This window comes from Geotrypetes seraphini, chromosome 1 (assembly GCF_902459505.1).
Source record: "Geotrypetes seraphini chromosome 1, aGeoSer1.1, whole genome shotgun sequence".
Lineage (NCBI taxonomy): Eukaryota > Metazoa > Chordata > Amphibia > Gymnophiona > Dermophiidae > Geotrypetes > Geotrypetes seraphini.
Genome location: NC_047084.1, coordinates 64,968,869 through 64,994,960, shown reverse-complemented (window position 1 = coordinate 64,994,960; position 26,092 = coordinate 64,968,869). Strand labels below are relative to the sequence as shown.

Genomic DNA, 26,092 nt, shown 5'->3' with positions numbered 1-26,092 from the left:
GTGAACGGCACCCCCTCCGAAATGACGGAGGTAATCTGTGGAGTGCCGCAGGGCTCGGTCCTGGGCCCGATCCTATTCAACATCTTTATAAGAGACTTGGCAGAAGGGCTGTGAGGTAAAATAACATTATTCGCCGATGATGCCAAACTAAGCAATGTAGTGGGCAATAGCACAACAGACATAAATTCAATGTCCGACAACATGATGCACGACCTACTCCTACTGGAGCGCTGGTCTAGGTCCTGGCAACTCAGCTTCAATGCCAAAAAATGCAAAGTCATGCACCTGGGCAGCCAAAATCCATGCAAGACTTACACCCTTAATGGCGAGATCCTAACAAGAACTGAAGCAGAACGAGACTTAGGGGTGATCATCAGTGAGAACATGAAGACTGCCAATCAAGTGGAGCAAGCTTCCTCCAAGGCAAGGCAAATCATAGGTTGCATACGCAGAAGTTTCGTCAGCCGTAAGCCTGAAGTCATTATGTCATTGTATAGATCCATGGTGAGGCCCCACCTGGAATACTGTGTGCAATTCTGGAGGTCGCATTATCGTAAGGATGTGCTGAGACTGGAGTCGGTCCAGAGAATGGCCACCTGGATGGTCTCGGGACTCAAGGATCTCCCGTACGAGGAACGGCTGGATAAGTTGTAGCTGTACTCACTCGAGGAACGCAGAGAGAGGGGTGACATGATCGAGACATTCAAGTATCTCACGGGCCGCATCGAGGTGGAAGAAGATATCTTCTTTTTCAAGGGTCCTGCGGCAACAAGGGGGCAACCGTGGAAAATCATGGGCGGGAAACTGCACAGGGACACCAGGAAATTCTTTTTCACTGAAAGGGTGGTTGATCGCTGGAATAGTCTTCCACTTCAGGTTATTGAGGCCAGCAGCGTGCCTGATTTTAAGGCCAAATGGGATAGACACGTGGGATCTATTCACAGAGAAAGATAGGGGAAGGTCATTGGGGTGGGCAGACTAGATGGGCCGTGGCCCTTATCTGCCGTCTATTTCTATGTTTCTATGACTTTATATCAATGAAACTAACTCCATACATACCCTGATGGCCTCTTCGTTCTAAGGATGAAAAATGACTTAACAAACCTCCAGGTTGTTTCTTATTCCTTGAAATGGCTCGCAAATGATTCTTCACACACTTCCTACCAAAACTGTGGAACCTTTTACCCATACATGTTAGAGTATTGGATAAATGATGGACTTCAGGAAAACAGTTAAAACCTTCCAACACTCTTAACAACAGCCCTACCACCTGCTGATGTGGACTAAAGAAAAAAGCACTCTTTCATCCACAATAGCCCACGGCTGTCACTACAGAACATAAACTATGACATCAGACCGATGAAGGACTTAATCACTTGCAGCAGAATTGATACCCTAAGATGTTCTGTTACTCTCCCAGCGTGCAATCCAGTCTCCCTTGCCCCAGAATTGTTAACCCAGAATATACTCTGTTACTTCCCCAGCATGTAACCATACTCCTTCCCACCTGTTTAATGCTTTGTATGTTTACTTGTAACCTATTCTGAGCTTTCTGGTAGGACGGGATCTAAAACTAACTAAACAACATCAATGTTGTTTCTTTTCTGTCATGGGTGGAGGTGGGGGGCTTAAACTTTCCATGAAAAATTAGTATTGTCACAATAAACAAAAATTTCCAGGCATGCAAATAGTCTCTAGTACTCTTGTGATGTTATACCATAAATAATGAAGAAAGTTTTTCAAATTAATTTTTTAACTTATGTTTAAAAAAATGTAGAATAGAATTCTTATAACTAGAATGATCATTTCTCTTAACCAATGCTGCTGCTTCTCATCAACATAAATACTCTTAAATACAGCTGTCTGCCTCCAAGGATGGCCACTGTTTTGAAATTTGCCTCAGGGAAGGCAGACCACTTAAAAAAATATTCACCCATAGCAGAACCTTAACAATAAGCTGAGGCAGCCTGGATAAATTAGTTTCCCCCCCTCATAAGCAGTAAGAAAAGGAGCTTGGGAAATCAGCTCATATCAACTACTTGGTACAACAGATGATTATCTAATAGTTATTGATCTTAAGTGGAGCTAACTACTAAACTTGCTTTTTCTAAACATTAATCTAGCAGCAGTAATCTGCATTAGAGAATGGGAACTCATTTATCCATCCTACCCTGTTGAGTTCTTTTCCTGTCCCTGTCCCTGTCCCATTCCTGCAAGCTCTGTCCTCATCTGCACAAGCCTCAAACATTTTAAAATTAAGTGTTTGAGGCTTGTGTGGTTAAGACAGAGCTTATAGGAATGGGGCACTGACAGGGACAGTGCCAAAACTTGCGGGGATATGGAAAAAATTGTCCCTGTGTCATTTTCTAATCTGCATATAAGTTTTCTGGAAAAAATAATTAGGTTTTATGTTTTCTTTTTCAGGTATTCGACCTGTCAATTGGATATAGATTAAAAAGAGATTAAATTAAAACAAGAGTGAAACCAGGGGCAGTAGAACCTATTGTCAAGACTCCAGTCCTAGCTTCATGCCATAAAGCACAGTTACTTACCGTAACAGGTGTTATCCAGGGACAGCAGGCAGATATTCTTGACTGATGGGTGACGGCACCGACGGAGCCCCGGTACGGACAATTTTAGAGTGATTGCACTCTAAGAACTTGGAAAGTTCTCGTAGACCGCACCGCGCACGCGCGAGTGCCTTCCCGCCCGACAGAGGCGCGCGGTCCCCAGTTAGGATAAGCCAGCTAAGAAGCCAACCCGGGGAGGAGGGAGGGATGCAAGAATATCTGCCTGCTGTCCCTGGATAACACCTGTTACGGTAAGTAACTGTGCTTTATCCCAGGACAAGCAGGCAGCATATTCTTGACTGATGGGTGACCTCCAAGCTAACAAAAAGAGGGATGGTGGGAAGGTTGGCCATTAGGAAAACAAATTTTGCAAAACAGATTGGCCGAAGTGACCATCCCGTCTGGAGAATGCATCCAGACAATAATGAGATGTAAAAGTATGAACTGAGGACCAAGTGGCAGCCTTGCAGATTTCCTCAATGGGAGTGGAACGAAGGAAAGCTACAGATGCTGCCATAGCTCTAACTCTATGGGCTGTGACGGAACCTTCCAGTGTCTGTCCGGACTGAGCATAACAGAATGAAATGCACGCTGCGAGCCAATTAGATAGCGTACGTTTAGAAACAGGACGTCCCAATTTATTCGGGTCAAAGGACAAAAAAAGTTGGGGTGAAGATCTGTGGGGCTTAGTACGGTCTAAATAGTAAGCTAAGGCCCGTTTACAGTCCAAAGTATGAAGAGCCTGTTCTCCAGAATGAGAATGAGGTTTCGGAAAGAAAACAGGCAGTACAATCGATTGGTTGAGATGGAACTCAGAAACAACCTTAGGGAGAAACTTTGGATGTGTACGTAGAACCACCTTATCATGATGAAAGACTGTGAAAGGTGGGTCAGAAACTAGAGCATGGAGCTCACTGACCCTCCTGGCAGAGGTGAGAGCTATAAGGAAAAGTACCTTCCAAGTGAGAAACTTGAAAGTGGCAGTAGCTAAAGGTTCAAATGGAGGCTTCATCAAAGCGGAGAGAACCACATTGAGATCCCAGATAACAGGAGGTGCTTTAAGAGGTGGTTTCACATTGAAAAGACCTCGCATGAACCTGGACACCAGGGGATGAGCTGAAAGGAGTTTCCCATGGACTGGCTCATGAAAAGCCGCAATAGCGCTGAGATGGACTCTGATGGAGGTAGATTTAAGGCCAGAGTCAGACAGAGAAAGCAGATAATCCAACAAAGTCTCTACTGCAAGGGACGTGGGATCATGATGATGACGAAGACACCAAGAAGAGAACCTTGTCCACTTTTGATGGTAACATTGCAGAGTGGCAGGTTTTCTGGAAGCATCCAGAATCGAACGAACAGGCTGAGATAGGAGAGAATCATGTGAAGTTATCCCGAGAGATACCAAGCTGTCAGGTGCAGAGATTGGAGGTTGGGATGCAGAAGGGTCTCCTGATGTTGCGTAAGCAGAGAAGGATACAGAGGAAGAAGAAAAGGTTCCCTGGAACTGAGTTGAAGTAGAAGGGAGAACCAATGTTGTCTGGGCCACTGTGGAGCAATCAGAATCATGGTGGCTCCCTCCCTCTTGAGCTTGAACAATGTTCTCAACATGAGAGGCAGAGGAGGGAAAGCGTATAGGAACAGATTTGACCAATCGAGGAGAAATGCATCTGCTGCTAGACGGTGGGGAGAGTATAGTCTTGAGCAGAAGAGGGGCAGCTGGTGATTGTGAGGAGCTGCAAAAAGGTCTATCTGAGGAGTGCCCCACTGAGCGAAGATGGACTGTAGAATTAAAGGATCGAGTGTCCACTCATGAGGTTGGAGAATTCTGCTCAGCTTGTCCACTAGAGAATTCTGTTCTTCCTGAATGTAGATCGCTTTTAGAAATAAGTGGTGTGCTGTGGCCCAAGACCAGATCTTTTGGGCTTCCTGGCACAAGAGACGAGAGCCTGTCCCACCCTGTTTGTTGATGTAGTACATGGCAACTTGATTGTCTGTGCACAATAGAGAATGACACGGTGAAAAAATTGGTCCCCGTCACCGCCCCGTCCCCGTCTCACCATCCTCTGCACCGCCCCGTCACCGCCATTCCCTTCACCGCCCCGTCACCGCCACTGCCACCCCATTCACCGCCCCGTCACCGCCACTGCAACCCCATTCACTGCCCCGTCACCGTCACCGCTGCATATATAAAAGCCTCAAACGGGTACGATTTTAAATACTTTTCTTTATTTACGTATAAAGGAAACATTCTTTAAAACTTTAAAACTTAGTTAAATATTAGTTAATAACTATACAAAAACAAACACGACATGTACTTTTAATGCTTACAATGTTAGCCTACATGGTAAGTAGACGCGGCCGCTGTACCTAATCGCGGCAAAGATCTCCCTGCCGTGATTAGCATAGTGACCGCGGCTACGGCTGCAAGTCTCCCCTCCCCCAGCGATCACGGCAGGAGGGCACCCAACCCCTCCTGTAGACCCCCCCAACGGCCCTCCCGACAATCGCAGCAGAAGGGTACCCAACCCCTCCTGCCGGTCCTCCCAATGGCCTCCCCTAAGATCGCCGGCAGGAGGGTACCCAACCCCTCCTGCTGGAGCCCCCCCCCGACGATCGCAGCAGGAGGATATCCAACCCCTCCTGCCAGCTCCCCAACAGCCCCCCTATGATCACTGGTAGGAGGGTGCCCAACCCCTCCTGCCGGCCCCCCCAACGGCCCCCTATATCGCCAATAGGAGGGTACCCAACCCCTCCTGCTGGACCCCCCCCAATGAACCCTCCCACCCCGGAACCCCCTTAGTCTTACTTTCCAAGTTGGACCGGACGGCTCCTCACACGTATGGCCAGCAGGCTTGCCTCCGTCCAAATGAGGCGGGCCCGCCCCTACCCTGCCCAACCCACAGGATCCTAGGGCCTGATTGGTCTAGGCACCTAAAGCCACTCCCGCTATAGGAGGGGCCTTAGGTGCTTGGGCCAATCAGGCCCTAGGATCCTGTGGGTTAGGCAGGGGAGGGGAGGGGCGGGCCCGTCTCATTTGGACGGAGGCAAGCCTGCTGGCCATACGTGTGAGGAGCCGTCCGGTCCAACTTGGAAAGTAAGACTAAGGGGGTTCCGGGGTGGGAGGGTTCGTTGGGGGGGGTCCAGCAGGAGGGGTTGGGCACCCTCCTATTGGCGATATAGGGGGCCGTTGGGGGGGCCGGCAGGAGGGGTTGGGCACCCTCCTACCAGTGATCATAGGGGGGCTGTTGGGGAGCTGGCAGGAGGGGTTGGATATCCTCCTGCTGCGATCGTCTGGGGGGGCTGTTGGGGTAGGCAGGAGGGGATGGGTACCCTCCTGCCGCGATCGTTGGGGAGGGCTGGTTCTGTCGGCATGAAGGGCTGAGCACCTTCCTGCCGGCGATCGTCGGGGGGGGGGGCGGGTTCTATTGGCAGGAAGGGTTGATCTGACAAATGAGGAGCCAGGATATTGGGGGGCGGAGTCAATGCGGCAACGTGCAAGTTGGGTCGAGAGTTGGAGGAGACAGACAACATGGCGGAGACATCGAACACCCGGTCACGAACACGGTGAAACACAGGTAAATAGCGGTTCCTAGAAGGGGGTACATTGGCCTGCGGGGACAAATCTTTTCACCGTTTTTGCAGGCAGTGAAAACTTTTGTCCCCGTGTCTGCGGTGATTTGGCTTTGGAGTCTCCATAACCCGCAGCCACGCCGCAGCTGCCTGCGGGGATCGCTCCCCGTGTCATTCTCTAGTGCACAACAGGAGGACTTGAGGAAAGAGAAGATGTTGGAAGGCCTTGAGAGCATAAAACATCGCTCTGAGTTCCAGAAAATTGATGTGATGCTTCATTTCCTGTGCTGTCCAAATTCCTTGAGTTTGGAATTCGTTCAAATGAGCTCCCCATGCATAAGGGGAAGCGTCGGTGGTGATGACCAGTTGATGAGGAGGTAGATGGAATAGAAGACCTCTGGAGAGATTTGAGGATATCAACCACCATTGTAGAGATTGACGAAGAGATGATGTCACAGATATGTGTCGTGAGCAAGGATCCGTCGCTTGGGACCACTGGGTAGCTAGGGTCCATTGAGGCGTGCGCAGGTGAAGACGTGCCAGAGGGGTGACATGAACTATTGAAGCCATGTGTCCCAATAGTATCATCATTTGCTTGGCAGAGATGGAACTTTGAGGAAGAACCTGCTGACACAGAAATTGAAGAATGTGAAGACGGTTGGACGGCAGGAATGCTCTCATGAGGACTGTGTCCAGCACCGCTCCAATGAATTGAAGTCTCTGAGTGGGGATGAGATGAGATTTGGGAAAATTGATCTCGAACCCCAGAAACTGTAAGAACAAGATGGTTTGATTGGTGGCCAGGAGCACTGTTTGAGGAGAATTGGCCTTTATCAACCAATCGTCCAGGTAAGGAAAAACCTGAAGATGATGGGAACGAAGGAAAGCAGCTACCACAATCAGACATTTGGTGAACACTCTTGGAGATGAAGCAAGACCGAAGGGGAGAACTTTGTACTGGTAATGACAGTGGTTGATCATGAAGCGGAGATACTGTCTGGAGGCTAGATGGATGGGTATATGAGTGTATGCCTCCTTGAGGTCGAGGGAGCATAGCCATTCGCCCTGATTGAGAAGAGGATAAAGAGTTGCTAAAGAAAGCATCTTGAATTTCTCCTTGACCAAGCATTTGTTGAGATCTCGAAGATCTAATATGGGCCTGAGATCTCCCGTTTTCTTTGGAACTAAAAAGTAACGGGAGTAAAATCCCTGTCCCTTCTGGTCTAGAGGAACTTCCTCTATGGCGTTCAGAAGAAGAAGGGATTGAACCTCTTGAATAAGGAGAGAGGTTTGAGGAGTGTTCAAAGCAGACTCTTTTGGCAGACTGAGTGGGACAAGTCTGGAAATTGAGAGAGTAGCCGTGGCGGATGATGTTGAGGACCCATTGATCGGATGTAATGATCTCCCAACGGCTGAGATAATAGGTCAGGCGCCCTCCTATAGGTTGAGGAAGATGGGCAGATGGTGGGATATTGGCTATGCTCTGGAGAAACACGTCAAAAGGGCTGGGTAGACTTTTGAGGTGGAGGAGGTTTCTGTTGCGTTGGTCTCGGAGGTTGACGTTGTTGTTGTCGCTGACGTCTAGGTTGTTGGGGAGCTTGAGGTAAGGGGCGAGCAGCATAGCGGCATTGGTAGGCCGATTGTTGTCGAAAAGGCCTAGTAGAGGGAGTCTTCTTTTTATTCTTTAGGAGAGTATCCCAACGTGTCTCATGTGCCAATAGCTTTTGTGTTGTGGAATCCATGGAATCTCCAAACAGCTCATCCCCTAAGCAAGGAGCATTTGCTAGACGGTCTTGGTGGTTTACCTCTAGTTCTGAGACCCTGAGCCATGCCAACCTGCGCATAGCCACTGACATAGCTGTGGCTCTAGAAGTCAATTCGAAGGTATCATAAATTGATCTTACTAGAAACTTCCTCAACTGGAGAAGAGAGGAAGCACAGGCATGAAAAGTAGATTTTTTGCGATCAGGAAGATATTTCTCAAAAGTAGATATTTTTTGGATTAAATGCTTTAAATAAAATGAGAAATGAAAAGCATAGTTTCCTGATCTGTTGGCTAGCATGGCGTTTTGATATAAACATTTGCCAAATTTGTCCATTGACTTTCCTTCTCTGCCAGGACGGACTGAGGCATACACATTAGCTCCCGCTGATTTCTTTAAAGTGGACTCTACCAAAAGAGATTCATGCGGGAGCTGAGGTTTATCAAACCCAGGAATAGGAATTACCCTGTATAATGAGTCCAGTTTACGAGGGGCTCCTGGGACAGTCAGGGGAGTCTCTAGGTTTTTATAAAACGTTTCTCTTAAAATATCATGAAGAGGAAGTTTAAGAAATTCCCTTGGAGGCTGGTCAAAGTCCAATGCATCAAGAAATGCTTTAGATTTCTTTGACTCAGCCTCCAAGGGAATAGACAAAGATTCACACATCTCTTTTAAGAAAGAGGGAAATGATGTGGAATCCAGGTGAGAAGAGGGATCTGTAACAAGGCGTTCCTCCTCATCAGAAGAGCATTCACCTTCGGACAGAAAGGGCTCTTCAGAATCACCCCATAAATCAGGATCCCTAACCTGAGAGCCATGGTGTCGAGACTCTGGTGTGGAGGGTTCCAGGTGTCGGGTTTTATGGGTGGACTTGCCCGATCTCATGGATACGGTACCAGGCGATGCGACCTGTTGTGCTGGTACCGAGGTTTGTACCGCCTGGTGTTGAGATTTAGGTTCTGGAGCTAAAATCGGCATCGAAGTCGATGAGGTGGTAAGAACAGGTACCGACAAGTTGGATGCCGATAAAAGGGGGCGCTCCACCATCGGTACCGGTGGCTCCGACAGGACCGGAACTGGAAGGTTCTGGGGTAAAAGAGCAGGAAGTAGCTGTTGAAGTTGCTCTTTCAGCTGTACCTGCAGAACGGCGGCAATACGCTCGTCCAGCGAAGGCACCGGTACCACTTTCTTCTTCTGCGGTACCTTGGGTGCTGCTCGACACTCCGAAGAAGAACCCGATGTCGAGGGGCTAACTTCAATCGGAGCGGAGCGCTTCTGTGGGCGCCTCGAGGTTGGCAGGATTGGACTCACTGCAGTGGAGACCGGAGGACGCTCCAGCGGAGAAGGCTTCTTAGCCGGCTTACCTGCTGGATGCGACGCCCGCGCGGTGTCGATGAAGTCGGTGCCGACTGAGATGGAACCGATGTCGGCGCCGGTGTGGCGGAATCGGACATCTCGGCGCCGAAGAGTAACCGCTGCTGGATTTGGCGGTTTTTAAGTGTTCTCTTTTTTAAAGTTGCACAGCGGGTGCAAGTGGACGCTCGATGGTCGGGACCAAGACACTGCAGACACCAGTTATGCGGGTCTGTCAGTGAAATTGGTCGAGCGCACCGCTGGCACTTTTTAAACCCGGGCTGAGGGGGCATGAAAGTAAAGACAGCCTCTGCCAAATCGAAGGCCGAGGCTTCGATTGTGGCAACAGGCCCCGCCGGGGTGAACGAAAAATGGAAAGAAAAAAACTAAGTTAGTGTTTTTTTTTTTTTTTAAAGAAAGAAAAAGAAAAGAAATAAAGTAAACTTTATTTCAAAAAGGTTTACGCAAGCGGGAAGATCAAAAAAATTTCTTCAACGGCCGTTGAGGAAACGCGTCTTCTTAGCTCTGCGGAAACTAAGAAACTGGGGACCGCGCGCCTCTGTCGGGCGGGAAGGCACTCGCGCGTATGCGGTGCGGTCTACGAGAACTTTCCAAGTTCTTAGAGTGCAATCACTCTAAAATTGTCCGTACCGGGGCTCCGTCGGTGCCGTCACCCATCAGTCAAGAATATGCTGCCTGCTTGTCCTGGGATAATTGGAATGCTCCCAAATTTCAAATTTGTACTAATGTACTCCTCTTTTGTTTATGTTAAAAGAGGTCCAAAGTATGCTCATACATTTTTTATGTAGCATGCATTAAAAATAAACACTTGAATAATATTAGTTACCTGTATGGCTATAAGTAGAATTAAGCAGCTTATTGTGATGGCAGTTTAATATGTGAACACAAACACAATAAAGACAGTTATCATCCGTATGTTCTTGCAGCCCTGTATCTTCCATGTTTTCCAGAAACTTTGAAGCATCTGACTGACTAGAGTTCATTATCTCAGTAAGGCTGATCTGCTGCCGCAATGTCTGAAAAGGATTTCTCCCAAGGCCTCCAGTACCAGATGAAATACCTGTGGATATTTAAAAAAAAAAATTAAAGAACAGAGATCAGAAGCATCCTACCACTTCTCACATATTGGGCAGTTTTCAGAAAATATGGAAGAAAAGCACAAATTAAAAAATTGGTCACTGAAATAATGGACAATGACCAGTTGATATCCTGTTCTCTTAACATAGTAGATGACAGCAGATAAAGACCCGAATGGTCCATCCAGTCTGCCCAACCCGACTCAATTCAAATTCCTCAACCTTCTTTCCTAGCTATTTCTGGGCAAGAATCCAAAGCTCCACCCGGCACTGTGCTTGGGTTCCAACTGCTGAAATCTTCGTTAAAACCTACTCCAGCCCATCTACACCTCCCAACCATTGAAGCCCTCCCCAGCCCATCCCCCACCAAACGGCCATACACAGACAAAGACCGTGCAAGTCTGCCCAGTACTGGCCTTAGTTCAATATTTAATATTATTTCCTGATTCTAGATCCTCTGTGTTCATCACACGCTTCTTTGAACTCAGTCACAGTTTTACTCTCCACCACCTCTCTCGGGAGCGCATTCCAGGCATCCACCACCCTCTCCGTAAAGTAGAATTTCCTAACATTGCCTTTGAATCTACCACCCCTCAACCTCAAATTATGTCCTCTGGTTTTAGCATTTTCCTTTCTCTGGAAAAGATTTTGTTCTACGTTAATACCCTTCAAGTATTTGAACGTCTGAATCATATCTCCCCTGTCCCTCCTTTCCTCTAGGGTATACATATTCAGGGCTTCCAGTCTCTCCTCATACGTCTTCTGGCGCAAACCTCCTATCATTTTCGTCGCCCTCCTCTGGACCGCCTCAAGTCTTCTTACGTCCTTCGCCAGATACGGTCTCCAAAACAGAATACAATACTCCAAGTGGGGCCTTACCAATGACCTGTACAGGGGCATCAACACCTTTTCCCTTCTACTGGCTACGCCTCTATTTATACAGCCCAGAATCCTTCTGGCAGCAACCACTGCCTTGTCACACTGTTTTTTCACCTTTAGATCTTCGGACACTATCACCCCAAGGTGCATGCATATCAGCTTCTCACCTCCCAGCATATACGTTTCCTTCAGATTATTAATCCCCAAATGCATTACTCTGCATTTCTTTGCATTGAATTTTAGTTGCCAGGCATTAGACCATTCCTCTAACTTTTGCAGATACTTTTTCATATTTTCCACTCCCTCTTCGGTGTCTACTCTGTTACAAATCTTGGTATCATCTGCAAAAAGGCACACTTTTCCTTTTAACCCTTCAGCAATGTCACTCACAAACATATTGAACAGGATCGGCCCCAGAACCAAACCCTGAGGGACTCCACTACTCACCTTTCCTTCCTCCTAGCGACTTCCATTAACCACCACCCTCTGGCGTCTGTCCGACAGCCAATTTCTAACCCAGTTCACTACTTTGGGTCCTAACTTCAGCCCTTCAAGTTTGTTCAACAGCCTCCTATGAGGAACTGTATCAAAGGCTTTGCTGAAATCTAAGTAAATTACATCTAGCATATGTCCTCGATCCAGCTCTCTGGTCACCCAATCAAAAAATTAAATCAGGTTCGTTGGGCATGATTTACCTTTTGTAAAGCCATGTTGCCTCAGATCCTGTAACCCATTAGATTCAAGGAAGTACACTATCCTTTCTTTCAGCAACACTTCCATTATTTTTCCAACAACTGAAGTGAGGCTCACCGGCCTGTAGTTTCCTGCTTCATCACTGTGACCACTTTTGTGAATAGGGACCACATCCGCTCTCCTCTAATCCCCAGGAAACACTCCTGTCTCCAGAGATTTGTTGAACAAGTCTTTAATAGGACTCGACAGAACATCTCTGAGCTCCCATAGTATCCTGGGATGGATCCCGTTAAGTCCCATTGCTTTGTCCACTTCAGTTTTTCAAGTTGCTCATAAACACTCTCCTCCATGAATGGCGCAGAATCTACTCCGTTTTCTTGTGTAAATTTGCCAGACAATCTCGGTCCTTCTCCAGGATTTTCTTCTGTGAACAAGAACAGAAGTATTTGTTTAGCACATTTGCTTTTTCCTCATCACTCTCCACATATCGGTTCCCAGCATCTTTTAGTTTAGCAATTCCATTTTTCATCTTCCTCCTTTCACTAATATATCTGAAAAAATTTTTGTCTCCCTTTTTTACATTTTTAGCTATTTGTTCTTCCGCCTGTGCTTTCGCCAGACATATCTCTCTCTTGGCTTCTTTCAATTTCACCCTGTGGTCCTTTCTGCACTCCTCTTCTTGGTTTTTTTATATTTCACGAATGCCAACTCTTTTGCCTTTATTTGCTCCGCCTCTAGTTTGGAAAACCATATCGGCTTCCTTTTTCTCTTGTTTTTATTGATTTTCTTCACATAAAAGGTCCGTAGCCATTTTTATCGCTCCTTTCAGCTTAGACCACTGTCTTTCCACATCTCTTATGTCCTCCCATCCTAACAGCTCTTTCTTCAGGTACTCTCCCATTGCATTAAAGTCTGTACTTTGAAATCTAGGACTTTAAGTATCGTGTGGCCACGCTCCACTTTAGCCGTTATATCAAACCAAACCGTTTGATGATCGCTACTTCCCAGGTGAGCACCCACTCGAACATTAGAGATACTCTCTCTATTTGTGAGGACCAGATCCAATATTGCTTTTTCCCTCATGGGTTCCGTCACCATTTGTCTGAGCAGAGCCTCTTGAAAGGCATCCACAATCTCCCTACTTCTTTCCAATTCCGCAGACGGAACATTCCAGTCCGCATCCGGCAGGTTGAAATCTCCCAACAGCACCACCTCCTCTTTCCTTCCTGAAGAAAGAGTACCTGAAGAAAGAGCTGTTAGGATGGGAGGACATAAGAGATGTGGAAAGACAGTGGTCTAAGCTGAAAGGAGTGATAAAAATGGCTACGGACCTTTATGTGAAGAAAATCAATAAAAACAAGAGAAAAAGGAAGCCACAATCAGATCCTTATCAATTTTCTGCGATTGAGTCAGAGGTCTGTAGGCTACACCCACGTAGATAAAAGTTCCATCTTCTCTTTTCAGAGCGATCCATATCGCTTCTTCCTCTCCCCAGGTCCCTTGCATTTCGGTCGCTTGGATATTGATCTTTACATAGAGAGCTACTCCTCCACCTTTTTGACCATCTCTGTCCTTCCTAAAAAGATTATATCCTGGTATGTTTGCATCCCATCCATGTGATTCACTGAACCATGTCTCTGTGATAGCGACAATATCTAGATCTGCCTCTAACATCAGGGCTTGCAAATCATGAACTTTGTTACTTAGATTGCGAGCATTTGTGGTCATCGCTTTCCAGCTATTTTTCAGTGGCAATCTCCTTTTTCTTATAGATTTTTGTTTCGTTTCACTTTCCGTTGCAATACTAAGAAATGAGTTGCTGATATTGTTTATGTTGCAATCTTTACTACTATCACTTTTGCCGGGGGTGGTCTTTATAATTATCCTTCATACATACACCACCCCCCACCTTCTAGTTTAAATGCCTTGAAACATATTGTCTAAATTTCTCTGCAAGGTTTCTTTATCCTGCTGTAGTGATATGTAGCCCATAAGTGCAATATAGCTTCTTGTTCTTCCATGTATTTCCCCATCCTCCTAAGTACCTGAAGCCTTCTTGATGACACCAGGCTTTGAGCCATCTATTAAAGTCCTCTGTGTTTTTCACTCTTTGCTCTCCCTTTCCATATGCAGGCAGTATTTCAGAAAAAACTAAATCTTTACAAAAGGTTTCAAGCCCTCACCAAGCTCTTGAAAAGCTTTCTGTGCTGCAAGTGTGGAGTTGTTGGCCAGGTCATTTGTTCCCAGATGGATAACCACATCAGTGTTAAAATCCTTAGTTTCTTCCTTAATTATAGCCTGTATTTGCCTGGAACTCCTGGTAGCTGAGGATCCTGGAAGACATTTCAGTATTTTAGTCTCCTCGCCTTGTGTTCCAAGGTTAATGCCTCTGATGATGGAATCCTCCAACAGTAATAGTTTTCTGTTTTTGGCTTTTTATTTGTGCTTAGGGTGCGCTTGTTCTCTTGAGTTACCTTCATTGGTTCCAGTCCCACCTCCCTTCTTTTTTCTTGAGTATCGTAGTACACTAGTGGAGCGAAGGAATTCTGTAGAGATAATATTAATGAAGGTGGATGTTTCTGTGTTACATGTCGCAGTCTTCCTGAGCCTACTGTGACCCATTTATTCCTGGGCTGTTTTATTCTTTGAGGTAGAGGTGGTAAGTTGGTATGATTTTGTGGAGCGATGGAAGCTGCTTTAATTGTATTCAATTCCTGTTTAAGTTTGCAGAGCTCCTCCTTAATACTAGCAAGTTGAAGACAGATGGGGCAAGCCTTAAACCTCCAAATAGTGTGTCTTGGAATTAAAGCACCACAGTGATTGCATAGAATAAAGGTCATCTTGATTGGTTGTGAAATAACTTGATTTTAGTAGTCCTGATTATTTGGATCTCTATATATGAAAAGTGGTCCCTGGGGTGGATGGGACTATAAGTCTTACCCTTATTCCTATGAAGGGAAAGAGGAAATAAGATTTAACAGAGGAAATAGAAGGTTTATTTTTTTGTGTTTTTTGAGTAAGAAGAGAAATTAAGCAGATATAATGCTGAAAAACAATGAAAAGAGCACATAAGCACATGAGCATTGCCTCTGCCGAGTCAGACCATAGGTCCATCATGCCCAGCAGTCCATTCCCGCGGCGGCCCCCCAGGTCAATGACCTGCAGTGATCTATTACTCTACTACTCTATTACTCTACAGCCTTTTGTACTGTATAGTAACCCTCTAATTGTACCCGTGGATCCCCTTTACCTTCAGGAACTCGTCCAATCCCTTTTTGAACCCCCAAAATCATACTCTGCTCTACCACCTCCTCTGGAAGCGCATTCCAGGTGTCCACCACCCTCTGTGTGAAGAACTTCCTAGCATTTGTTCTGAACCTATCTCCCTTCAATTTTTTGTTGCCCCCGCCAGTCTGAAGAATCTGTCCCTCTCCACCTTCACTATACCCTTCATGATCTTATAAGTTTCTTTCATATCCCCTCTGAGTGTCTGCTTTTCCAGGGAGAAGAGCCCCAGCTTCTCCAGCCTCTCAGCATATGAGAGGTTTTCCATGTCCATGCTCTTCTCTGGACCCTCTCGAGTATCGCCATATCCTTCTTAAGGTACGGCGACCAGTACTGAACGCAGTACTCCAGATGCGGTCACACCATCGCCCTATACAGCGGGAGGATAACTTCCTTGGTTGTGGTAGTGATACCTTTTTTGATAATGCCCAACATTCTGTTCGCTTTTTTTGAGGCCGCTGCGCACTGTGCCGCCGGTTTCATTGTTCTATCCACCAAAACCCCCAAGTCCTTTTCTAGGTCACCTTCCCCCAGTACCATCCCTCCCATCGCATAGTTGTACATCGGGTTCCCTTTCCCTATGTGCATAACTTTACATTTCTCTACATTGAAGCTCATCTGCCATTTATTTGCCCACTCACTCAGTTTGTTTAGGTCCCTTTGAAGTTCTTTACATTCCTCTACAGATCTAATCTTACCGGAGAGTTTTGTGTCATCTGTGAATTTTATAACTTCGCACTTTGTCCCTGTTTCCAGGTCATTGATAAATATATTGAATAGCAGTGGTCCCAGCACTGACCCTTGTGGGACCCCACTCGTGACCCCTTTCCAGTCAGAATAGTGTCCCTTTACTCCAACCCTCTGTTTCCTGTTCGCCAGCCAGTTTCTGATCCATCTGTGTATGTCCCCTTCCACCCCGTAGTTCCACAGTTTCCTTAGTAGGCACTCGTGAGGTACCTTGTTGAAGGCTTTCTGGAAGTCCAGATATACTATGTCTATGGGGTCACCTTTGTCCAAATGTTCGCTTATCCCCTCGAAGAAGTGCAGCAGGTTCATTTGACAAGATCTTGCAGTATAGAAACCATGCTGGCTTGTTTTCATCAGCTTATTTTTTTCTATATGCTCATTGATACTGTCCTTGATTAATGATTCGGCCATCTTCCCCGGAACTGAGGTTAAGCTGACTGGTCTATAATTCCCCGGGTCGCCTCTGGATCCCTTCTAGAAGTTCACAGGGCAGCCTTGTTCACAGCACTGTCCCAAAGATAATGCAGTTAACTTTAGTAATAAATCAGAGCCCCTCCCTTCTACACCTAATCAGCAGAAAACAATGGCTGAAAACTAATAAGTCAGAAATACAGGCTCTATACCAGATCAGTAGCTACCCTAAAACACAGGATTTTAAACAAAAATGCAGGCTCTATACCAAATCAGTGGCTACCCTAAAACACAGGATTTTAAACAAAAATGCAAGCTCTATACCAAATCAGTGGCTATCCCAAAACACAGGATTTTAAACAAAAATGCAAGCTCTATACCAAATCAGTGGCTACCCCAAAACACAGGATTTTAAACAGAAATGCAGGCTGTATACCACCCTAAAACACAGGATTTTAAAATAGGCAAATTGTTTTTGTTTCATTTTACCCAACATTATATACCTTCTTTCCTTTTGAACCAGGCATACATACCTTTACAGATTTTTGTTGAAGTCTATAGTTTCTGTGGGCTATAAATCTCTCTCAAGTATGTCTTAAGACATTTTAGGTGGGCTTATTCTATTTTGTATGGTGACACTGGTAATAATTATTATTGTACTCTTGACTGGATTATTAATTTTATTGTATTACTAGTCTTTAAGCCCGTTACATTAACGGGTGCTAGAATACATGTGTGTGTCTGTCTTTCTTTCTTTCTCTCTCTCCCCTTGGCCACTGTCTGTCTGTCTATGTTTATTTGTTTCTCTCTCCTTGGACACTGGCTGTCTCTCCTTGGACGCTGGCTGTCTCTCCTTGGACGCTGGCTGTCTCTCCTTGGACGCTGGCTGTCTCTCCTTGGACGCTGGCTGTCTGTCTTCCTTTCTGTCTGTCTCTCTGGCCTCTTGTGTGTTATTCTTCGTGTCTGTGTCCTTGTGTCATTCCCCCGCCCCCCCCCCCCAGAGCAAAGCTGTCTGCCCTCCAGCACACCTTTCCCCCCAAAGTAGCCCCCTTTCCCTCTCCCTGTCTTTCCATGGCCCCCTTCTGTCTCCCCCCCTCCGAGCAAAGTTGTCTGCCCCCCAGCACACCTCTCCAACAAAAGCAGCCCCCTGTATCTGCAGCACCTGCACGACACCCTTCAGCCAATCGTGAGTGCTCAGAGCGTGAGAGGGAGCAGGGCCTAGGTGTATTTGGTGCGGCGGGGGAGGCCCCGACTGCCCCAGCTGCAGCTTCTTCGGCGTCGGTGAGGAAGGAGAGGTTGGGCCGACTCTCCACAGGGGCTTTGGGGACAGTCTTCTGCGGCTCGAAGCTCTCCTCCCGGCAGTCACTGCCAGCAGCGCTCCGCACTGCCTTCCTCCCGCCGCCCAGAGTAGATGTCTGTATGTCTGTTTTTTTTTATTTGTCTCTCTCTCCTTGGATGCTGTCTTCTGTCATTCTTTGTGTCTGTGTCTCTCCCTGGTCCCCTGTCTGTCCGTCTTTCTGTCTCCCTGTCCCCCCTGCTTGCCAAAGCAGCCCCCTTTCCCTCTCCCCCTGTTCTGCAATGCCTACCTGCTCCATGTCCCCCTCCTGTTCCTCCCCAACCTGATTGCTGTCTGCCCCCAGCACACCTCTCCCCCCAAAGCAGCCCCCTTTCCCTCTCCCCCTGTTCTGCAATGCCTACCTGCTCCATGGCCCCTTTCTGTTTCCCCCCCCCATGATTGCTGTCTGCACTCAGCACAACCCTCCCACCAAAACAGCCCCCTTTCCTGCCTGCTCCATGGCCCTTCTTTTTCCTCTTTCCCTCCCTCCATCCATGGTTCCTGCCACCGCTGGCGCTCCTGTTCAAAGCGGCCTGCTGAGGTTCGCGGCCAGCTGTAGCGAACCTCACAGGCCGCTATCCACCTCAGTAGCTTGTTCCCTCTGACGCGATTGCGTCAGAGGGATCGTGTTACCATGTGGAGAGCGGCCTGCGAGATTCGTTACAGCCGGCCGTGAACCTCAGCAGGCCGCTTTGAACAGGAGCAGTAGTGGTTGTTGCAGGAAGGGGGGGAGTCAGCGATGTGCAGGCCGCTGTGAACAGGAGCGGCAGTGGCGGCAGGACCATGAGCCCCGTCATCCGCCGCCAGTGCTGCTCCTGTCGCCCGATGCACCTAACTTGCGCATACGCCTCAAGCCGCGGCCACGGACGGACACAGCACACATGAGGTCCCCACAGGAGATGAGGCGCCGCTGCTGACAGCCAAGGTAGGTGCTGGGAAGAAGGCTGGGGACTCACGCATGCGCACTCCTGCGACCACAGACCTACAGCGCACGGAACACACAAATAGGAGTGCACATGCGCGAGTTAGCCTTTTATTATATAGGATGTAGCAGAAATTGTCCTGGGGGTTATAACTATTTGCTTTAATTTGATAAATGCAAACATATGTTGTAAAGGTGTGAGGGTTTGTTTTGTTTTTTTGCCTAAGATAGAGTATGAGTTGGTCTGTATTTATATTAGACTATATTCGTGTTGACACTGAGGCTTTTTTCTCCATAATTTTTTAGATCGAGTTATCTCTTTGATTGGATTGGTTGCATGTTTTATTTTAATTATTTTTGTTGGATTGATTGTTATACTGGGTCAAGTGATCCTATGCTAATATAGATAATTCTAGGGAAGAAAAATTCCTATATGTAAAAAATAATTGCTTCTTGGAGCAACTGGTCCAGGAACCAACAAGAGAGGAAGCTATTTTAGATATGGTCCTTAGTGGAATGCAGGACATATACGAGAGATAACTGTATTGGGTCCACTGGGAAACAGTTATCATTAACATGATCAAATCTGAGCTTATATCTGAAGTGATATCATTAAAGAAATCTACTGTAGCAGCATTTAATATTCAAAAGGGGAATTACAATAAAATGGGAATGGTTAAAAAGAAGCTAAAATGATTGGCTATAAAGGTTAGGACTTTTAAATCAGGTATGAATGTTATTTAAAAATACCATTGTGGAAACCCAGACCAAATGTATTCCAAATATTAACAAAGGTGGAAAGAAGTGAAAACGGGAGCCTGTATGTTTAATGAGTGATGTGAAAGAGGCTATTAGAGCCAAAAAAAAAAAAGACCTTTAAAGAATGGAAAAAGGATCCAAATGAAGAAAATAAGAGACATAAGCACTGGCAAGTTAGATGCAGAGGATTGATAAAGATAACTAAAAAAGAGCATGAAGAGAAACTTACCAAAGAGACAAAAACTGCTTGTTCTTCTCGTCGGTTTTCACGAGCGAAGACACATCTAATATACCGGACTCAGAGGAGCTCAGTGGGGAACAGGCTGAAAAATTGGAACATATAGAGGTAAGTAGGATGTCCTCAAACAGATAGACAGGCTGAAATGCGGCAAATCACCGGGCCCGGACGGGATACACCCAAGGGTTCTGAAGGAACTAAGACAAGAAATAGCGGGCACAATCCAGCAGGTTTGCAACCTATCCTTGAAAACTGGTGAGGTACCAGAGGACTGGAAATTGGCGAATGTCACACCTATCTTCAAGAAGGGATCGAGGGGTGACCCCGGGAACTACAGGCCGGTGAGCCTGACTTCAATTATAGGGAAGATGGTGGAAGCTATGACGGCATTTGCGAGCACATCGAGAGGAATGGCCTACTGAGAACAAGCCAGCACGGATTCTGTAAGGGAAGGTCGTGCCTAACGAACCTTCTGTACTTCTTTGAGGGAATAAGCAGTCGGGTGGACAATGGGGAACCCATAGACATCATTTACCTCGATTTTCAAAAGGCTTTCAACAAGGTGCCACATGAAAGGCTGCTTAAGAAGCTGTGGAACCATGGGGTGGGAGGGGATGTGCACAGATGGATCAAGCACTGGTTGTCGGGTAGACTGCAGAGGGTCGGAGTAAAGGGTCAATATTCTGACTGGCGGGGAGTCACAAGCGGTGTGCCACAGGGGTCGGTGCTGGGGCCGTTACTCTTTAACATATTTATCAATGACCTGGAAAAGGAGGCAAAGTGCGAGGTTATAAAATTTGCAGACGATACCAAACTGTGCGGCAGAGTTAAGACCAGGGAGGAGTGTGAGGACCTACAAAGGGACCTGGACAAGCTTGAAGACTGGGCAAACAAATGGCAAATGCGCTTTAACGTGGACAAATGCAAGGTCATGCATATAGGGAAAAAGAACCCGTTGTTCAACTACAAATTGGGGGGGGGTGTTGTTGGGAGACAGCAGACTTGAGAGAGACTTGGGTGTGCTGGTGGATGCATCACTGAAGCCATCTGCACAGTGCGCAGCAGCCTCGAAAAAAGCCAACAGGATGCTGGGCATCATAAAGAAGGGCATAACAACCAGAACACGGGAAGTCATCATGCCATTGTATCGAGCGATGGTGCGTCCACATCTGGAATACTGCGTTCAGTATTGGTCGCCGCACCTCAAGAAGGACATGGCGGTACTTGAGAGAGTCCAAAGGAGAGCAACGAAAATGGTAAAAGGGCTGGAACACTGCCCATACGCCGAGAGGTTGGTTAGGCTGGGGCTCTTCTCTCTGGAGAAGAGGAGGCTCAGGGGAGATATGATAGAGACCTTCAAGATCATGAGGGGCATAGAGAGGGTGGATAGGGACAGATTCTTCAGACTGAAAGGGACAGCGAATACGAGGGGGCATTCGGAGAAACTGAAGGGAGATAGGTTCAAAACAAATGCAAGGAAGTTTTTTTTCACCCAAAGGGTCGTGGACACTTGGAATGCGCTACCGGAGGAAGTGATCAGGCAGAGTACGGTACAGGGATTCAAACAGGGATTGGACGGATTCCTGAGGGATAAAGGGATCGTGGGATACTGAGAGAGGAGCTGGGATGTAACACAAGTATAGAAAGCTAACCAAGTAATGAGTATAGAAACCAAACCAGGTCGTGCATGTGCAAGACCGGAAGGTTAGGACTTCGATAGGAAGACAGGACTTAAATGAGAAACCAAGGTGGCAAGGGAGCCTCTTCTGGTGATACAGACAGGTCGTGACCAGTTTGGGCCGCCGCGGGAGCGGACTGCCGGGCAGGATGGACCTATGGTCTGACCCGGCGGAGGCACTGCTTATGTTCTTATGTTCATAGCAACAACTTTTTCAGATACATCAGAAGCAGAAAACTTGTGAAGGAATCCATGGGACTGCTGGATCATCACGCTGCCATGCAACCCCCCCCCTTGTCTCCGATGACCCCTACCCTTTCCCCCTTACCTTACTTTAGATGACTGGCTAGAGGGATGCCTACTCCCTCTGGACAGCAGGCCTGCCTCTTCAAAATGGCGGGCATTCTGGGATGCACCAGGGAGGGGCCTGAGGCTCTGACTGGTCCCATAGGAGGGGTCTTATGCGTCTAGACCAATCAGAGCCTTAGGCCCCTTCCCAGATGCATAGGCGAGGAAAATAAGAAAATACCATTTATTAGACTAATCCATTTTCAATTAGCTTTCAGAGGCCAAAACCTCCTTCTTTAGGCTAGTACAATATACTGCTGTTATGATATCCTGTCCTGAACTGAGGAAGGGAGTTTTGGTCTCCAAAAGTTAGTAAAAAAACAAACACCTAATAAAATTAGTCCAATAAAAAGATTACCTTATTTCCATTTTCTATTTATAAATGTTTATAAGAACATAAGAATTGCCATATTGGGACAGATTGAAGGTCTATCAAGCCCAGTATCCTGTTTCCAAAAGTAGCCAACCCAGGTCCCAAGTACCTAGCTAGATCAGACATAGCGAAACAGATTCTATGCTGCTTATCCTAGGAATAAGCAGTGGATATCCTCAAGCCATCTCAATAATGGCCTATAAACTTCTCTTTTAGGAAATTATCCAAACCTTTTTTAAAACCTGCTAAGCTACCTTATTGCACCACATTCTCCGGCAACAAATTCCAGAGTTTAATTACACGTTGTGTGAAGAAATATTTTCTTCAGTTTGTTTTAAATCTACTACTTAGATTCATCACATGTCCCCTAGTCCTAGTATTTTTGGAAAAAGTGAACAAGCAATTCACATGTACCCTTTCCACTCATTATTTTATAGACCTCTATCATATCACCCCTGAATCGTCTCTTTTCCAAACTGAAAAGCCCTAGCCACTTTAGCCTCTCCTCATAGAGAAGTCATCCCATCCCTTTAATCATTTTTGTCGCCCTCCTCTGTACCTTTTCTAATTCCGCTATATCTTTTTTGAGATAAGGCAGCCAAAACTGCACACAGTATTCGAGGTGCAGCTGTACCATAGAGCGATACAAGGGCATTATAACATTTTCATCTTTGTTTTCCATTCTTTTCCTTTCCTGATAATTCCTAACATTCTATTTGCTTTCTTAGCAGACACTGCCGTACACTGAGGTGAGGGTTTCAACATATCCTCAACAATGATACCTAGATCTTTTTCCTAGGCAGTGTGACTCCTAACACAGAACCCAGCATCACATAGCTATAGTTTGGGTTCCTCTTTCCCATATGCATCAATTTGCACTTGCTCACATTAAACGTCATCTGCCATTTTGAAACCCAGTCTTTCAGTCTCACAAGGTCCTCTTGCGATTTAATAACTTTGTGTCATAAGTAAATTTAATTATTTCATTAGTTATTCCCATCTCTAGATCATTGATAAATATGTTAAAAAAGCAGCTGTCCCAGTACAGACCTCTGGGGAACCCCACTATTTACACTTCTCCATTGAGAATATTGACCATTTAAACCCACTCCCTGTTTTCTGTCTTTCAACCAGTTCTTAATCCATAAAAGGACATTACCTCCTATCCCATGACTTTCTAATTTCCTCAATACAGCTACGCTACAATATTCTAAAGCAACAAAAAAATATTTTTTCTACCTTTTATCATTTCTGCTTTAATCATCTTCTCGTTTTCTTCTTTTCATCCAGGGTCTGCATTTTCTACTCTTTCTATGCAGCATCTGCCCTCTATTTATGCCCCTTCCATCTACAGTCCGCCTTCTCTCTCTCTGCCCCTTCCATCCACTGTCTTCCCTCTCCCTTTTCCATATAGTATCTTCCCTCTTTCAATATCCTTTCCATAAACTTTCTATCTTGTTCCCCTTCTCGCCTTTGTACATTATTCGTTTCAGCTTTACCCCCTCTCCATTCTTCACTCTCTGTCTCTCTCCTGTCCCATATGCTCTGGCATCTCCCTTCTCCTTTCCTTCCTTCCCCCCCACTCCATGGTCTGGTATCTCTGTCTCCTTCCCTTCACTCCCACCATGCCCTGGCATCTCTCTCCTCTTTCTATCTCTCACTCCTCCCTTCCCCCTCCATGCTCCGGCATCTCCTCTGCTTTTCCCTCCCTCCTTTCCCCCTAGTCTAGCATTTGTCTTCTTCCCTTCCCTCCCCATACCCTGACATATCTCCCTCTGCCTTCCCCTCCATAGTCTGGCATCTCTCTTTCCTCTCCTCTCCCTTCCCTGGTCTTCCATCTTCCTCCCCCCCATTTGGGTGCAGAATTTCTCTCCCCCTCCTCCTGGTCGGCAGCACATTCTTTACAACTTGCTGCTCTTGCCAGCTTCGGGCCTTCCTCTCTGCTGGGTCCCGCCTACGTTCTGTTTTCACAAGGGCAGGACCTGGCAGAAAGGAAGGCTCGAAGATGGCAAGAGCAGTGAGTTGTGAAAACTGACGGAAGAAGTTCACAATGCCAGCTCTCCTTATGGACTACACCCAGGGCAGAGTAGCCTTTTATGGGCTACACCCGAGATGGACCCCCCCCTTTGGTACGCCACTGCAAGAGATGTACAGATAGTGGTTTCTTTTCTAATGGAGAATGAAATGCACTGATGGCATTGAGATGAACTCAAACTGAGTGATGCACATTGGGAATAACAACCCAAATCACAGTCTGCAGTGTGGTGTGGTGGTGACGAAAAGGGCAAACAGCGTGCTAGGAATGATTAAGAAGGGGATCACGAACAAATCCGAGAAGGTTATCATGCCGCTGTACCGGGCCATGGTATGCCCTCACCTGGAATACTGCGTCCAGCATTGGTCGCCGTATATGAAGAAGGATACGGTACTACTCAAAAGGGTCCAGAGAAGAGCGACTAAAATGGTAAAGGCGTTGGAGGAGTTGCCGTACAGTGAGAGAAACTGGGCCTCTTCTCCCTTGAAAAGAGGAGACTGAGAGGGAACATGATCGAAATATTCAAGATAATGAAGGGAATAGACTTAGTAGATAAAGACAGGTTGTTCACCCTCTCCAAGGTAGAGAGAACGAGAGGGCACTCTCTAAAGTTAAAAGGGGATAGATTCTGTACAAACGTAAGAACATAAGCAGTGCCTCCGCCGGGTCAGACCATAGGTCCATCCTGCCCAGCAGTCCGCTCTCGCGGCGGCCCAAACAGGTCACAACCTGTCTGAATCACTAGAAGGGGCCCCCTTGCCACCTTGGTTTCCCATTGAGTCCTATCTTCCCATCGAAGTCCTAACCCTCCAGTCTTGCACATGCACGACCTGGTTGGGTTTCTATACTTATTACCTGGTTAGCTTTCTATACCTGTGTTACATCCCAGCACCTCTCTCAGTATCCCACGATCCCTTTATCCCTCAGGAATCCGTCCAATCCCTGTTTGAATCCCTGTACCGTACTCTGCCTGATCACTTCCTCCGGTAGCGCATTCCAGGTGTCCACGACCCTTTGGGTGAAAAAAAAACTTCCTTGCATTTGTTTTGAACCTATCTCCCTTCAGTTTCTCCAAATGCCCCCTCGTACCTGTTGTCCCTTTCAGCCTGAAGAATCTGTCCCTATCCACCCTCTCTATGCCCCTCATAAGGAAGTTCTTCTTCACCCAGAGAGTAGTAGAAATCTGGAACGCTCTTCCGGAGGCTGTTATAGGGGAAAACACCCTCCGGGGGATTTAAGACAAATTTAGACAAGTTCCTGTTGAACTGGAGCGTATGCAGGTAGGGCTGGTCTCAGGGCATTGGTCTTTGACCTGGGGGCCACCGTGAGAGCGGACTGCTAGGTACGATGGACCACTGGTCTGATCCAGCAGTGGCAAATTCTTATGTTCTTACTGGATGCACATTGGCAAGAATAACCCAAATCATAGTTACCGGATGCTAGAGTCCACCTTGGGGGTTAATGTCCAAGAAAAGGATCCGATTGTCATTGTAGACAATTCAATGAAACCTTCTGCCCAATATGCAGCGGTAGCCAAAAAAGCAAACAAGATGCTAGGACTTATTATAAAAAGGATGGTTAACAAGACTAATAATGCTATAATGCCTCTGTATCGCTCCATAGAGTATTGTGTTCAATTCTGGTCTCCTTATCTCAAGAAAGATATAGCAGCACTAGAAAAGGTTCACAGAGCGACCAAGATGATAAAGGGGATGGAATTCCTCTCGTATGATGAAAGACTAAAAAGGTTAGGACTCTTCAGCTTGGAAAAGAGATGCCTGAGGGGAGATATGATTGAAGTCTACAAAATTCTGAGTGGAGTACAAGTGGATTGATTTTTCACTCCGTCAAAAATTACAAAGACTAGGAGATACTCGAAGTTACAGGGAAATACTTTTAAAACTAATAGGAGGAACTATTTTTTTCACTCAAAGAATAGTTAAGCTCTGGAATGCATTGCCAGAGGTTGTGGTAAGAGCGGATAGCATAGCTGGATATAAGAAAGGTTTGGACAATTTCCTTGAGGAAAAGTCCA

General features: G+C 46.5%; 1 protein-coding gene across 5 annotated transcripts in view; it reads right to left on the bottom strand.

Moving 5' to 3' along the window:
* Window positions 1-26,092, bottom strand: part of RICTOR (RPTOR independent companion of MTOR complex 2) — a 607,299-nt gene that overhangs the window by 26,527 nt on the left and 554,680 nt on the right. For all 5 annotated transcript variants that reach the window (XM_033932568.1, XM_033932543.1, XM_033932533.1 and 2 more), the window contains one exon: window positions 10,104-10,337. In XM_033932568.1, the coding sequence (XP_033788459.1) occupies window positions 10,104-10,337 (234 nt within the window). The remainder of the gene's footprint in view (window positions 1-10,103; window positions 10,338-26,092) is intronic.